The sequence below is a fragment of the Schistocerca serialis genome, chromosome 2 (genome assembly GCF_023864345.2).
Source record: "Schistocerca serialis cubense isolate TAMUIC-IGC-003099 chromosome 2, iqSchSeri2.2, whole genome shotgun sequence".
Taxonomy (NCBI): Eukaryota; Metazoa; Arthropoda; class Insecta; order Orthoptera; family Acrididae; genus Schistocerca; species Schistocerca serialis.
Window position 1 is genome coordinate 1,102,720,932 of NC_064639.1, and position 16,738 is coordinate 1,102,737,669.

Sequence of the window (16,738 nt, forward strand, 5' to 3'; positions counted from 1 at the left end):
AGTATGGAGGTGGGCATTATTGTGCAACAGCTTGATGGCAAATGACAAAACCAGCAGTGTAAACATCCCACACCTCTCCTGCCAAAGAAATCAGAAGCTTGTTGAGTTCTTACAGTGTGGAACCGCAGTCAATGCACAGTGCTATGAAGACACTTTGTGGAAACTGCGTTGTGCCAAAAAGTGAAAATGCCCAGGAATGCTGCTGGACGAAATCATTCTGTTGCACGGTAATGCACGCATCCTTGCTTCCAATTGGATAAAGGCTACACTTACGCAATTTGATTGGGAAACACTAAAACATCGTCTGTATAACCTGGATCCTTCACTGTATGATTTTCACATTTTTGGTGACCTGAAGATCGATGCATGTGGCTGTTAGTTTCTATTAGATGAGGGACAGCAAGAGTGGATGTGGTTGCAAGTCTGTCAGCAGCTGACAGGAATTGATTCTCATCTCCCAGTGGTATAAATGTTTCAACATGTGTGGTTATTACTTTTGAATGGAACCATTCCATGGTCCTGTTGCAGTGGGGTTCGGTTGTCGCTTGACTGCCCGCTTAAAATTGACGGAATGTAAAAAAATTATAGTACTGTTACAATCACTTGTATTACAGTTCTAACATGGTAAGACAAGCACTACTGTTGGAAAACATATGTCTTGATGCAGTGAAACTAACAGCATACAGGTTATCCAGACCATATTCATCCAGTATTTGAGAATGAGGGCACTTACCAACTTTCAACGAACTTTACACAATTTCATATGTTTTCACAAATTTCTCTTGCCCTCCTGCACAAAGTAGTGAAGGGTAAAAGTTTATTGCTTACTACATTTTTGCTGTTCATGCAGCAAACTTCACCATGAGGTGCCCTTTGCAGCTTGCTTCGTATTCTGTGCAAAAACATAATTTTCAGGAAATGAAGTTTAAAGTTCAACCTAATGTTTCACCTTAAGTCACCTCTTCAGAAGGTCTCAGGTTTGTACTTGGGATCCTTTCCCATTCAAGGCTTCTTTTCTGGTTTTGTTTCTCCTACCTTCTTCCCTTTACCAGGTCTTCAACTGATTTTCCAGCTGCAGAGAAACACTGTAAATCTTTTTTCCTCAAGATGTCGAGAGTCAAATTTCCTATTATCTTAAAGCCCATTCTCTCTAGTACCTTCATCCTCCCTATGTTCCCATCATTAGATAAAACTGCAGATTAAAATGTGGTGTTAGGGCATCGTTTCCATATGAGTGAATTTAGACTATTTGGATTCTGGGTTTTCCCATGCAAATACTTTTTTAGAAGTTCAAGATTGACCTGTACGTGGCCTGGACAACATACAGGATAAGATTTGGAAGCCTCTCCTTGTGAATGTGTGGGTTGTTACCTCTGTGAACCTGTATGTGATGAAATGTCCCTTCAAAAAGTGGATGTTGTAGGAAGGTGACGTCAAATATTCAATTATTTTTCGGGTACTTCAGAAACGATTTCATCATTGTAACTCTGCTAATAATTAAAAAATAAACTGAAAATCGACAACCCCCTTAAAATAACAGGACAAGTATTCAGCCATGCGCAGTTAAATAATAAACTCGTACAGATTATGAAAAAATGTTTCGGGAAGTGATTCGATTTCGTACAATTTTATTATGACTTCATGAATTGCGTTGTGCAGCATACATTGATTTAGAGGTAGCTGCCTGTCAGTCATGTAATTGAAATGGCACTTAAAACATTATAAAGGATGACAAATCAGATTTCAGTTCCTTATTACAGACAAACTGTGAAAGATCACAACATATTGTACATGTTAGTGGCTAGAGGAAGGTTCAAAGTATTTTGCTCCCCCACACACTACACCATACACTATACATGAGCACCAGGCATTGCTCGAGAAATATCGAAACGGTAGTCCATTTCATTTGACACAAGAATCAACAAATCTCTATCTAATTGATAGCTTTAACAATTAGATGTCTCAGCTCTTGAAGAGTTGCTGCCATAGATGGGATAAAGACCCTGTCTTTTAAGTAGCACCCCACCCTCTCCCATACAAAAAAAATCACAAGGTGTAGTCTGATGACCTGGCAGGCCAGAAGCAAGGAAGAAGATTTTGTTGTCCATCTCTTCCAATTAAGTGTTGTGGTTGGTGGTGTTGAGATAATGTTACACATCAAGGTGAAAGTGAGTTGGGGTGCTGTCGTGCTTAGTTGTGAAATCATTGAAATATTCGTGAAGTTGAGGAACCAACCGATTTTGCAGCATGTCCGTGTATGACATTCTTGTCAGTTTCCAGAGTCTCTTTAATGTCCAACAACAATGTCAGGATTTTGTGACCCCAAATTTTTACATTGGCAGTTTTTACCCAGTATATGAAATGTAAATTCATTTGGAAAGGTAAGTCATTCGGTAAAAAATATCCTCTGCCATATTCTGAAGAATTGAAATGCAAAATTCATACCTTTTGTTGTGGCCGCTGGAATGCAATTGCTATGGTAATGGCAACTTGTGAGGCTTCATATGCAAGCATTGCTCTGGAACACGCCACACCATTGTTTGAGTAAGTTGAAGTTCCTGGCCTGCACGTCAGAGGGCTCTGTGCGAATGCATCTCTGATACGCTCATGTGGGGGACAGCCTTTGTCCCCACCCATGAGATTTGCATGTTGATTTTTTGTCAGGGTGCTGGTGACCATGATGTCGAGCGCTCCCTCAACCCAGATGATCATCATCATCATCATCATCATCATCATCATCATCTGATACGCTCGACATTTTCATCCGATATGTGTAGCTGATCAGTGCTCTGTCCTTTGCATAAGTGAGCAGCTTCAAAGAATTTTGTATGCCAGTCGTAAATTGCTGAATCGATGGCAGAATGTGTGTTGCACTGGAAGAATTTGCTTTACGCAAATTCTAAAAAAAAAAAAATTTCTCTTGTGGTGTAGTCACCACATGGCTACAAACAGTGCAGCTGTCCTTTGAACTCTGTTCTATGCAGTTATGTGAGCATCGTGTTCCTGTCTTTTAGTGTTCTATCTTTTTCAATCACCTGGTATTTTATTCAGTATACGAGGTCTGTTCAGAAAGTAACAGACTTGTAAAGAAATCATTATTATTTACAGATTATTCATCGTTGTCCCTTTTTAAGTACTCCCTTCCCCAATTCACACACTTTTCCCAGTGGTGTTCCCGTTTTGCAAAGCAGTCCTGGATACCTTCATTTGAGATGGCCTTAAAGGTCTGCGACACATTTGTTTTTATGTCATCAGCAGTTTGAAAAAGGTGTTCTTTCAGTATTGATGTTATTTCAGAAATAAGGGGCACAGTCTGGCGTGTAAGGTGGCTGCGGGAGGATAGTCATCAGATCTTTGACGCAAAACTGGTGAATTGATAAAACTGAGTGTGCATGCGTATTGTCATGGTAAGAGAATCACGCATTGTCTCACCATAACTCCTGTCCCTTTTACCAGGTTTTTTCACTTAATAGTTGAAAAATAATTTGCAATTGACACATACCAGATTATTGATTTTCTGAATGTGTATCAGCTGAAATGGAAGGCTTCCTTGCAAAGGACCATTTTCAGTTGACTGACAGGCAGTTCTAAATTGTGAAACAATTTGTAACATTTCATACGACCCAAAGTACCATCTCCCTAGGTTTGTTTCAAAATCTGAAATCTTCCAAATTGCCACTAACACTTCAATGTGTTGCACTCAAATAACAGTATCACAAAACCTAAATAATATGTATATCAGCACTCTAAAACAACGTGGTTAAGGCATTGTTGCCATCCACACATCACTAAATACCTATTTTGGCATGTAATTCAATGTTTGGTTATATTCTTAAAGACATTGTATGGGTATATATTACACAATATCTGTCAAATATACAAAGTTTCAAAAACTCCCTGCCGCCGTTGGATAAGCAGCTGCAGCAGCAAGTCGTATACTCCTAGCTCACTCATTTGTTACATAGTTTGATTCTTAATTTCTTTGCGTGTTTTTGGTACTTGCATTGTTTAATTCATAAATTTCGGGCGTATTATAGCATTTGAGAGTTGCAGCATCGCGTTTTAGTACCTGAATAGTGTAAAATCGTGTAGTCTCCTTCCGCCGCCGAGCAGTGTGTCAGCAGTGCGCAAGTAGCAGCATTACTGCATTTACTAGGCAATCTTGTATTTTAATAACCGTTTAAATTTTGTGTCGATTTGTTTGCGCTCTTTGTAGATTAGTTCAGACGTTCTTTGCACAACAGTTTTTAGCATGGATAGGGACTGCAACTGCTGTGTTCGGATGCAGACTTAGTTGGCATCCCTTCGCTCCCAGCTTCAGGCAGTGTTGGCTTCGGTCACACAGCTTGAGGCTGTTGCCAATGGGCATCACTGTGGGGGTCCGGATGGGGGTTTGTCGGGGACGGCCAGCTTGTCCCAAGCATCCCCCGATTGGATTACGACTGTGGTTGCCCGGGATACTGCCCGCATTGAGGCTGATCCCTCACCTGTGGTAGAGTGGGAGGTCGTCTTAAGGTGTGGCCGGGGGCGAAAGACATTCCAGAGGGCTGAACGGAAGGCCTCTCCAGTTTGTCTGACGAACCGGTTTCAGGCTCTGTCTCAGGCTGATAATGATCTTCGGCCTGACATGGCTGCTTGTCCTGTTCCAGAGGTTGCCCCTCAGTCTGCAAGATCCGGGCGGTCGCAGAGGGTGGGCTTACTGGTAGTTGGGAGCTTCAACGTCAGGCGCGTAATGGGGCCCCTTAGGGATATGGCAGCAAGAGAGGGGAAGAAAACCAATGTGCACTCTGTGTGCATGCTGGGGGGAGTCATTCCAGATTTGGAAAGGGTACTTCCGGATGCCATGAAGGGTACGGGGTGCACCCATCTGCAGGTGGTCGCTCATGTCGGCACCAATGATGTGTGTCATTATGGATCGGAGGAAATCCTCTCTGGCTTTCGGCGGCTATCTGATTTGGTGAAGACTGCCAGTCTCGCTAGCGGGATGAAGGCAGAGCTCACCATCTGCAGCCTCGTCGACAGGGCTGACTGCGGACCTTTGGTACAGAGCCGAGTGGAGGGTTTGAATCAGAGGCCGAGACGGTTCTGCGACCGTGTGACCTGCAGATTCCTCGACTTGCGCCATAGGATGGTGGGGTTTCGGGTTCCGCTAGATAGGTCTGGAGTCCACTACACGCAGCAAGCGGCTACATGGGTAGGAGGGGTTGTGTGGCGTGGACTGGGTGGTTTTTTTAGGTTAGATGGCCTTGGGCAAGTACAGAATGGGCAACAGCCTCAAAGGGTGCGGGGCAAAGTCAGGACATGCGGGGACCAAGCAGCAATCGGTATTGTAATTGTAAACTGTCAAAGCTGCGTTGGTAAAGTACCGGAACTTCAAGCACTGATAGAAAGCACCGAAGCTGAAATCGTTATAGGTACAGAAAGCTGGCTGAAGCCAGAGATAAATTCGGCCGAAATTTTTACAAACGTACAGATGGTGTTTAGAAAGGATAGATTGCATGCAACCGGTGGTGGAGTAGTAGTTTATCCTGTAGTGAAGTAGAAGTGGATAGTTCCTGTGAATTATTATGGGTGGAGGTTACACTCAACAACTGAGCAAGGTTAATAATTGGCTCCTTTTACCGACCTCCCGACTCAGCAGCATTAGTGGCAGAACAACTGAGAGAAAATTTGGAATACATTTCACATAAATTTTCTCAGCATGTTACAGTCTTAGGTGGAGATTTCAATTTGCTAGATATAGACTGGGACACTCAGATGTCCTACGGGTGGTAGGGACAGAGCATCGAGTGACATTATACTGAGTGCACTATCCAAAAATTACCTCGAGCAATTAAACAGAGAACCGACTCTTGGAGATAACATCTTGGACCTACTGATAACAAACAGACCCGAACTTTTCGACTCTGTAGGGAATCGGTGATCATAAGGCCGTTGCAGCATCCCTGAATATGGAAGTTAATAGGAATATAAAAAAAGGAGGAAGGTTTATCTGTTTACCAAGAGTAATAGAAGGCAGATTTCAGACTACCTAACAGATCAAAACGAAAATTTCCGTTCCGACACTGACAATGTTGAGTGTTTATGGAAAAAGTTCAAGGCAATCGTAAAATGCGTTTTAGATAGGTACGTGCCGAGTAAAAGTGTGAGGGACGGGAAAAACCCACCGTGGTACAACAACAAAGTTAGGAAACTACTGTGAAAGCAAAGAGAGCTTCACTCCAAGTTTAAATGCAGCCAAAACCTCTCAGACAAACAGAAGCTAAACAATGTCAAAGTTAGCTTAAGGAGGGCTATGCGTGAAGCGTTCTGTGAATTCGAAAGTAAAATTCTATGTGCCGACTTGACAGAAAATCCTGTGAAGTTTTGGTCTTACGTTAAATCAGTAAGTGGCTCGAAACAGCATACCCAGATACTCCGGGATGATGATGGCATTGAAACAGGATGACACGTGTAAAGCTGAAATACTAAACACCTTTTTCCAAAGCTGTTTCACAGAGGAAGACCGCACTGCAGTTCCTTCTCTAAATCCTCGCACAAACGAAAAAATGGCTGACATCGAAATAAGTGTCCAAGGAATAGAAAGGCAACTGGACCTGACGGGATACCAATTGGATTCTACACAGAGTACGCAAAAGAACTTGCCCCCTTCTAACAGCCGTGTACCGCAAGTCTCTAGAGGAACGGAAGGTTCCAAATGATTGGAAAAGAGCACAGGTAGTCCCAGTCTTCAAGAAGGGTCGTCGAGCAGATGCGCAAAACTATAGGCCTATATCTCTGACGTCGATCTGTTGTAGAATTTTAGAACATGTTTTTTGCTCGAGTATCATGTCGTTTTTGGAAACCCAGAATCTACTCTGTAGGAATCAACATGGATTCCGGAAACAGCGATCGTGTGAGACCCAACTTGCTTTATTTGTTCATGAGACCCAGAAAATATTAGATACAGGCTCCCAGGTAGATGCTATTTTTCTTGACTTCCGGAAGGCGTTCGATACAGTTCCGCACTGTCGCCTGATAAACAAAGTAAGAGCCTACGGAATATCAGACCAGCTGTGTGGCTGGATTGAAGAGTTTTTAGCGAACAGAACACAGCATATTGTTCTCAATGGAGAGACGTCTACAGATGTTAAAGTAACTTCTGGCGTGCCACAGGGGAGTGTTATGGGACCATTGCTTTTCACAATATATATAAATGACCTAGTAGATAGTGTCAGAAGTTCCATGCGGCTTTTCGCGGATGATGCTGTAGTATACAGAGAAGTTGCAGCATTAGAAAATTGCAGCGAAATGCAGGAAGATCTGTAGCGGATAGGCACTTGGTGCAGGGAGTGGCAACTGACCCTTAACATAGACAATTGTAATGTATTGCGAATACATAGAAAAAAGGATCCTTTATTGTATGATTATATGATAGCGGAACAAACACTGGTAACTGTAAAATATCTGGGAGTATGCGTGCGGAACGATTTGAAGTGGAATGATCATATAAAATTAATTGTTGGTAAGGCGGGTACCAGGTTGAGATTCATTGGGAGAGTCCTTAGAAAATGTAGTCCATCAACAAAGGAGGTGGCTTACAAAACACTCGTTCGACCTATACTTGAGTATTGCTCATCAGTGTGGGATCCGTACCAGATCGGTTTGACGGAGGAGATAGAGAAGTTTCAAAGAAGAGCGGCGCATTTCGTCACGGGGTTATTTGGTAACCGTGATAGCGTTACGGTGATCTTTAACAAACTCGAGTGGCAGACTCTGCAAGAGAGGCACTCTGCATCGCGGTGTAGCTTGCTCGCCAGGTTTCGAGAGGGTGCGTTTCTGGATGAGGTATCGAATATATTGCTTCCCCCTACATACACCTCCTGAGGAGATCACGAATGTAAAATTAGAGAGATTAGAGCGCGCACGGAGCCTTTCAGACAGTCGTTCTTCCCGCGAACCATACGCGACTGGAACTGGAAAGGGAGGTAATGACAGTGGCACGTAAAGTGCCCTCCGCCACACACCGTTAGGTGGCTTGCGGAGTATAAATGTAGATGTAGAAGTTGAGGATGACATTAGTCCTGACACAGTGAAAAATGGGCAAAATGTATGAACTGTCACACAGTGGTAAGTCACCTATTTGTAGTAGAGGGGAAGTTGCTGTCACCTCCTTAAATTTTCTCTAGAGTTACCTTGTAGGTAATGTCCGTCTAAAGCCAATCTCTTATGGATCGTGAAAATACATCTGGACGAGGTGCTAGTCATATCACAGCATGGAATTCCATGTTCCTTTACATTGTTGAACATGAAATGATGTGGCTGGTATGTCAAATTTTTGCTTTATGGAGAGGAACATGGTCAATGGGGTGAGACATTTTCACATCAGAAGCAGAACTTGGGAGTACATGATGTGAATATAAGCTGTTTGAAAGCATTAGCAAATTGAGGATCTCCTAAAAACTTGTCACTTTTTCTGTGATTTTTTTACAATAAACTGACAGGAAACTACATAGTGGTGGACAATCGCAGATACCTTTAGACAGTGTGTACCATATGCACAGGTGTGAATGCCAAGTTAAAGCGATAGCTTCATGTGCTGTGAAGAGATAGGTAGCAAGGGTGTGTCCACTTTGTTCCAAATTTTTTCTTTAGTTTTCTTCTGGGTCTTCCTACTTAATTTGATAGAAGAAATTAGGGGGGGTAGAGATGATCAATCACCTCACTCACTCACTCACTGCATGTAAGTGGCTTTTGCATTTGGTATCGTTCACAGTCCGTAGCCTTAACCGAACACCAGCACCAAGATATTTGCTTGGACATGTTATTGTGGCTTGCAATTCTTCCTTGCAAAAATGAGTCAAATGTTACTTGTTGTATTATGTACATCCTGACCAAGAAGCCTCGTGGGTACCCAGTGCTTCGATAATATTTCAGTCTCAATTTTTAGGTCACCCCTGTGTTGTAAACCTGACCTGGCTGTTCAGTATCAGTCAACTAAAGAGTACTTCCAAGCAAAAGTTTAACTTTCCCTGCTTCCTTACCTGCACCTGTTGAGGAGTGGATAATGCTACTTTCCTCCATATTTATGGGGCCCTCGTCTCGTTCCAATTGGACCATGGGTGCCAGATTTATGGTTCAGTGCCACATCAAGCTTTGAAATTGTTGGACCCAGTAAGACTAGCCACCTACACTATCTGGATTAGCCACTTAGACAATCTTGTTTGCTAAAGGAAAGATGTTTTCAGTTCTGACAGCACCAATTCGTAGTCTCGTGATCTGACAAACTACAAATTGCCCAACTTAAGTTAGTTTTGCCCACAAAGGGCATAGACACCCTTGCCCTTGGGTTGGATTACTAGTTTAAATGTGCCTCAAGGCTATCTGCCAGGACCTGTGCTGCACCATCTTATAATTTGCATCCTGTGTTTTTCTGCAAGCATAGCCCCCCTCTGTGCTGGTTAATACCCAGATCACAGGACCAATGTATTCAAAGGAGCTAAAGTTCATCCCTCTGTGATAGCTTCCTCTGTTGTTAAGGAGCATCAGGGTGCAAGTGTCATTTACACTGACTGCTCTAAAACATCCAATCAAGAACAATATTTGTTGCTGGAAATGTGTAGTGTTTTTACAATGGAGCTGATAGCCATTAGTGGAGTCTTATGGTTTTTTAAACAGACCATCCTCAACCATTAATTTGTAGTGACTTCATGAGGAGTCTATGGGTAATTGACTGTTGCTACTTTTGTGATCCTGTAAGCTTCTCCCAGGATGAATGTCACCTATCTCCCTTTTATAACATTGTCACCTTTTGCTACCTTTTTTGCTCTCTATGAAGAAAATTAGTTACTTACTTTTGTTTCCAAGTTTCTATATTCATGTTTGTTCATTTAACTTTTTGGAATACTACGAGGGGCTTCTGAAACTTGATGAATGACTCCTTTTTGATTTTTGAGGTTTATTTATATTTTGCGCAACTCTAACTAGTGTCAGTATTCCTCTGTTACAACTACATCTATCTTTGTCCCAGATTCTAATTTTACTATAATAACAAATCTGCTACTGTAATACTATGTTCAATATTGAAAATAAACTAGATGGGGAAATGTAAGTTCTGTAGTGATTGGATTGGAAAGACACAGTTGAAAAGTAAACTCTCTGCATGGGGCCAAGGGTACATAGTGAATGTGGACAGTTTTTAGTGTGTATTTGCGATAAATTTGAGATAATGGGTTTTCTGTCAATTTTTAACCACTGACATTCAACAAAACATAATTGTAACTTTCAAATTAAATGTGGAATACATCAGTCACATTTAGATCTTTCATATGAGACACAACCTTAAATATGTGTGCCAACAGTACAGGTGTTAAGTACTGAGGATAGTTCCACCACTGCTGCATTCATTTGGACAAGGAAATTCATTGACTTCCTGTTACTCCATGGTTTCTTCGCATGATAACTGTAACATTTTTCACTTCTGTCAAAGAAAATGTGATACCAACAGCTGACCGACTGGCATCATATTTCCGAAAACACTTGTTAAAAACAGCATGTTCATAGTTTAGGGACACTGTCAGTGTTAAAGACAAAAAGAATTACAACCAACCACTGCATTTTGGGCAAATAGGGAGGGAGACAGGCTATATTAGTCATTGTTCTTCTACACATACCCTTCCCTGTTCCCATTCCAGCACCACACAACCCTCTATTCCCCCAATGCACCCACAGTCTTCTTACTTTTCATTTTCTGCCCCCCTCGTACCTTCCGTCTAAGCTCCTGACTGCACCTAGCTGCCCTGCCACTTCCTGCCTCATTGCTGTATGCTGCCACAAGCAGCATTTAACTGGCCTCCACTCTTACCCTTCTATCCCTCTCCCTCTGCGTTTCAGCCTCCTCCTTACCCCCACCATCCTGTTCATTTCTACCATCATGCGCTACTGCTCACAGCAGCTTTGCAGCCGGAGGAGACTGTGCGTGTGCATGTAGCTTCTCTCTCTCTCTCTCTCTCTCTCTCTCTCTCTCTCTCTCTCTCTCTCTCTCTGTGTGTCTGTGTCTGTGTCTGTGTGTGTGTGTGTGTGTGTGTGTGTGTGTGTGTGTGTGTGTGTGTGTGTGTGTGTGTGTGTGATTCTGATGAAGGCCTGTTTGGCTGAAAGCATTGTGTAACAGTCTTTTTCTTGTTCCTATCTGTGACTCAGTATCTCCGCTATATGGTAACAGCTATCATTTTCATAATATTGTCATTATTCCATCCTGGACAAAACACCACCATCAAGGAGACAACTACTGCATGGCACTCATCCTTCAGTCAGTTTCTCCCAGAGGAATCTACTGTCCTGTCTCATCTTTGCATTGGTCCTACCAGCTTACACCACAGTTCACCTTTTGTAACAATCCACTCCCACCTTGTGATTGTGGAGCCTTAACAACAGTAGCTCACAGCCTGATGTGATGCCCCCTGCTGCTGGCTCACCATGTGTAGCATGGTCTTCTGGAGATTCTTCACCTCTAATGCTGGTGGACAACTGATGGTTAGTTGCATTGTTTCTGTGTTTTCTCCATGAAAGTGGTTTTTATTCTCAATATACATTCAGAACTACATTCAGGGCTGGAGCAGGGTTTTTGCGACATGTTCTACCTCGTACTGCGTCTGAAGGGTCCCCCAACCCTGGCTTATTTCCCGTTTGCTGCAGTCATCCCGCTTTTCCTGTGTTTTAATTGCTTTTACATATGGTTAGCTTCATCTCTGTTGTACTGTATCTTCTATTTTAGTGATAGCACTTTGGTGTTCCCCTGTTTTAGCTTTCTCACCTTGAATGTTGCTAATCTCCCAGCTAGAAAGTGTTCGTTGCTCTTTAAATGTCTTTGCCCTGACTTGGGTGGCAGAAAGTTGGATGTGAGTGTTGTTTAGTTGCCATAGGTGAGCCCTGGGAGACCCATAGTCTGCTCTGGCTTATGTGATGGCCTGATCCATATGCTTTTACTTCTTAAATTATTTCTTGGCTCTGGCATCAGTATTGCTTTCAGTGCCTTTATTTTACCACTCCTACGTACTATAACAACTCGATCAAATTTTTGGTGGGCGTTGCTAACTCTTGATGAACTACTGAGAGTTGATCTCACACTTCAGTCCATTGACCACCAACCCGCTTTCATAACAGGGAAGCTGTATGTGTTAGAGTTTTAAGAAATGACATGTCTTAGTAGTTAATCCTGTGTTATCGCAAAAGGTTTTTCGTTTTTTACTCCAAGTTGAAGTAAGGTGTTGAATAGTAGCTTCTGATAACTTGATTAGATGTGTGGCTATGTTAGAATTATTAAATCTGAAGTCTAAGAAGAACAGAGTTAGTATATCACTGTGATTTTGATTAAATGTAAGAAAATTAAAGCTTTCTTTGCATGTGTAGGTCTTTATCTGAAAATAATTTTCAGGTTTTCTCTGAAATTTGCCAAGATATTCTGTGGGCTTTTAACTACATTGAAAAATTCTTCCCTTGAAGATAAAAATTTGATTGCATTGCATTTATTAGGATTAACTTTCACAATGGGTGTAATTTTCCACCCTTATGGGTTGCAGTTCAGTTTTCAATCATTTACTTATGAGGTGACTGTTCTGTAATGTATATTACAAGGTGAAGAAGTCTCAGATTTAAGATGCAAATTGTTTGAAATTCTTAATTTAAGCTGCACAACATTTAAATAGTTGTAAAAATAAATGTTGTGTAAGTACTCCTACTTGTTGCACTAAAGCATGCCTGCTGTATTTTACTTTATATCAAACAGAATAACATTTTTGTGCAGTTTTTGAATAGTACACATAAATGAACTGTTAGAGCACTGAATTTCACATTCTGAAAAATTCTAGTATATCTGTAGTAAGTATCTTTCCTCATGAAACTAAATTCCTTGATTTAAACTTGCATGTAAAAATTGCACTTGATAGTTATGAAAATAAGTCTGCAAAACTGACATTCAGTGCTACTGTCCACATTTTTCATTATCACCACCCATAACACATTTGATTTTAACTAATATTTTGAGTATTTTATTTGAGAATCAGAAAGGCGCCATCACAATTGTCCTGGAGCTCTTCTCTGAATGATTCTTTGGTTTACTAGCAGAACCGTGATCAGTGGCTGTTGTAAAATTGTCGTCTTTCTCCCTGTTTCTCAATCTATTAATGACATCTTCTGCCATACACAGACTAACAGTTTCATCAAACTCAGGATCGTTAAAACTGACATGTTCCTGTGAACATGTATTTTACTATACTGAGGAGGGAAAAGAAACAAAAAAGATAAGTAATGCAGTGTCAATAACGCGTTTCAGCACCAAACCAAGACGACGATAATGCAACCCACAACAGGATTGGTGGTTTAAGGAGGGTAGAGGAACATTGTGGTATTCCACCAGAACTGACCTTCGTAGACAAATCCTAAAACTTTCGTGCGGTCTGAGACCACACCTCATGAGTTAAGGGTTAAATATGACTGTAAATAAAGCTTCTGTTGCTCAGATGTGTTTATTTTCTGTACTAAACTGAAATGTTTATTTTTCCAGGTGAATTTCATCGATCACAACAAAATTATTCTTTGTCCATTGATGGGTGCAGTGACATTTATTGATGATAGTCAAAACTTCAATACATTCAAATTCTCTTCAATAAAACAATATGGATGCAGCAGTGCATTAGCACAATGCCTCAAGTTTGCATATGACAAGTTGTCTTCACTACTAGCATCATAAGTCACCGTGCGTAGTGTTGGTATATGGATACTTCCAATGTCTACAGAAACCAGACTGACACTTTGTGTTTCTCTGTAGGTTTCAAAAGGCCTGTTACTCTACGCGTATAGTAGTGGTTGCAAACTGTTGATATGGGCTTGCTGTGTGTTGCACTTGATAGTTTGTGTCATGAAATCTGATTTTTATGAAGGTACAGCACAGGATGTGAGTTGGGAGCTTGTGTTAAGGTATATGAAAAGTGCACGTTTCATGTGATCCAAACTAATGTGTGGAAGGAGGAAACTGTTTAACAGCCATACTTGTAATAAAAATTGTGAAACGAAATGACAATTCTGAGCAAAAAGATTGTGACAGTGGATCTTTTAGACTGTGGAACTACGCCCATATTTTTAAGAATATTTCATTGAGATTGACAGGCAGTTTTTTGAAGCTCCAGAAATTGCGAACAGTCACCAAAATAAGTCGATAAAGTATTTTTTATAGACTATTGTTAGTATTATTTTTGTTTTGCACACTATTATATATATCATTTGTAAATTTCTATTGTTGGATTTTGTTTTTACAATAATAAATTATCCCATTTAAGTAACTGAGTTCACATGTGGGTATAAGATACTGCCCCCCCCCCCTTCTGCCCCCCTCCCTTTCTGCCTTGCTTTCTGACACATTCTTTACCTCCCCTCTGTCCCCACACCCCTTGCTGTCACCACCTTTTTTATATTTTTTACTAGAAGAATGTGAAGTTTTAATGTAGTGTGTGTTTTATATGTTAATGTTTTTTCATCCCTTATCTGTTCTTTTGTATGTTAATAGATACCTACTCCTGTGAAATAAAATATTTTAAACTGTAACAATCTCTATTCTATCCAGAATGTGAATCAACTGAACATGCACGTAAAATTCCAAACAACTGTGTTGAATGTAACATTTGTTTTATGTGTAGTGACTGATTATTTTGAAGTCTTCAAATCTGTGGGTTTTCTGATTTTAATTAAATCATACAAATGGACTTCGGTTAGACAAAAAGTTTTTTCTTAGTGGTGACTGTTTAAGCCTAGCTGTATTCCTGTTAGGAATGCATATAGGCTCTTGCGTGTGCAGGAGGTTGACCAGAGCATTCAGTGCAGACATAGTTTCAAGATGCCCATTTTCAGCAGAAATTACAGATAAAGCAAATAATCTCCACTGCCTGACAAAAATGAGACCTAGAAGACATGGTAGAATGTCAGTGTAACTTCTTGCACATACTCACTATTGGTGGGTATGTAAATGGGTAAGCATAAGGTAGTGGCCACCAGAGTGCATTAGTCTTTCTTTTCTATCAGGCCTCATAGGATATACATTGTGTGAACAGTGCCAGATGTTGATTACTGTGAAGGACCCTGAAGTGCTGTGTACTCATTTGTCAGTCTTACCAGTTTGGGAGGGGCTTCATTGTGGGTCTTCATGTGGCCAGCTGGTCAAATTGTGCGGTATACAGATTTGCAGGGCATTTGTATGTGGCAGTAACCTGATGTTGGACTGCATGTGAATGAGACGGGTCACTATTGACTACGTACAACCACAGGAGGGTTGCCATATTGTGCACCACGAGAGTTGTAACACCTTCATATCTGCCCTCACCATCATTGAGCTAATAATGGTCTTGGTGAAACATTGTTCACCTTGTGCCATTGGTCAGAGTAGCAGCGGCTGGACAAGAAAATTGTCACATGTCCAGGCTGCCATTAACACCACAAAACAGATGGCTGTGTTTAGACTGGTGTCATGAGTGGGAAGCATATGCCATTAATGAATGATGCCAATTTGTTCAGCAATGAGTGGCAGTTCCATATTATCTCAGATTACCATCATCAGTGAGTATGGTGGTGATGACCTGTGTAAATGTTCAATTCTTCCAGTGTTTTGAAGATGCACAGCAGTGTTACTACTGGTGTCATTGTGTGTGGATCCATCGGGTGTGACTTAAAGTTGTTGCTGGCAGTGACTGTGATACTGTGACAGCTCATTGGTAGGTCTAGGGCCTCTTGGGTTCTCCGGTGTTACCTCCAAAGACACAGTATTGTGATGACATTTATCAACAGGACAGTGTTAGCTACACAAGGCATGTGTTACCTGCAGTATAACTCTTCCTCTGCGATGTAGTAGAGTTACGTTGCTACAGGAAATTGCTTGAGAAGGAGGGTATATAGACATGGACTTCGCTGTCAGTATAACAGGCTCACAATTCATAATTTGTGTTTACGTGAATGTTATTACAGGTGTGCCAATTTTATTTGCACTTTGATGTCGGCCTTCGTAGTGAAATACTAGCTACAGGCTCTGACAAAGCATGCTATCATTAATAGCGATCTACACAACATGAAAACTGTTAATTGTTCTTAGATAAGCCCCCATTCTTGAAAGTGTTAAGTCCTTAAAGTAATTGGAACTTATGGTTGTCATCTGTGAAAAAAGTGATCATTACTCTCAAAATAAATGCATGTACACCACTTCCAGTAAATGCACTTATTATTAACTAAGAATGCTTACATCAGTGGTGACCAAGGCAGGAGGAAGTAAGCTAGCTGAAGAAGAGTATTTATAAAAATAAGTGGGGATGAATTTGCAAAATTTCAGAGATGAACATATTCATATTAAAGTTTGCCGCCTCTGGCCATGCGTATAAAAGGTTACTCAATTACAGATTCCTAATAATATTATACAGCTTTACATGCCATTTCATGTATCGTTTCATTGTGCCCTTTGATTGAGGTGAGGAATTTTATTTATAAAATTACTTTGTGAAATTAAATGTTCTTTTCATAGCTAGGAGTTTCTCTGTAGGACAGCCTGTTCACGTGACACGTAATAGAAAGCTACCAAAAAAGTTTGAATATTTTTCTAGAAAGGAAAAAAAATTGAAGTAGTCTCGTCATTTGAGGTAAAATGTTATTAATTCGTATTGGATTGTGGTGATGCTTGTATTAGAGGTGAGATCAGGAGCACCCAAGGACCCATCGTTCGGACCGG

The 16,738-nt window shown here is 41.0% G+C and overlaps 1 protein-coding gene across 1 annotated transcript in view; it reads left to right on the forward strand.

The window, feature by feature from the left end:
• LOC126458562 (serine/threonine-protein kinase polo-like) overlaps positions 1–14,311 on the forward strand; it is a 77,482-nt gene extending 63,171 nt beyond the window's left edge. Inside the window, exon 10 of the mRNA XM_050095681.1 lies at positions 13,541–14,311. Coding sequence (XP_049951638.1) covers positions 13,541–13,726 — 186 coding nt within the window. The 3' untranslated portion in view covers positions 13,727–14,311. The remainder of the gene's footprint in view (positions 1–13,540) is intronic.
• The last annotated feature ends 2,427 nt before the right edge of the window (positions 14,312–16,738 follow it).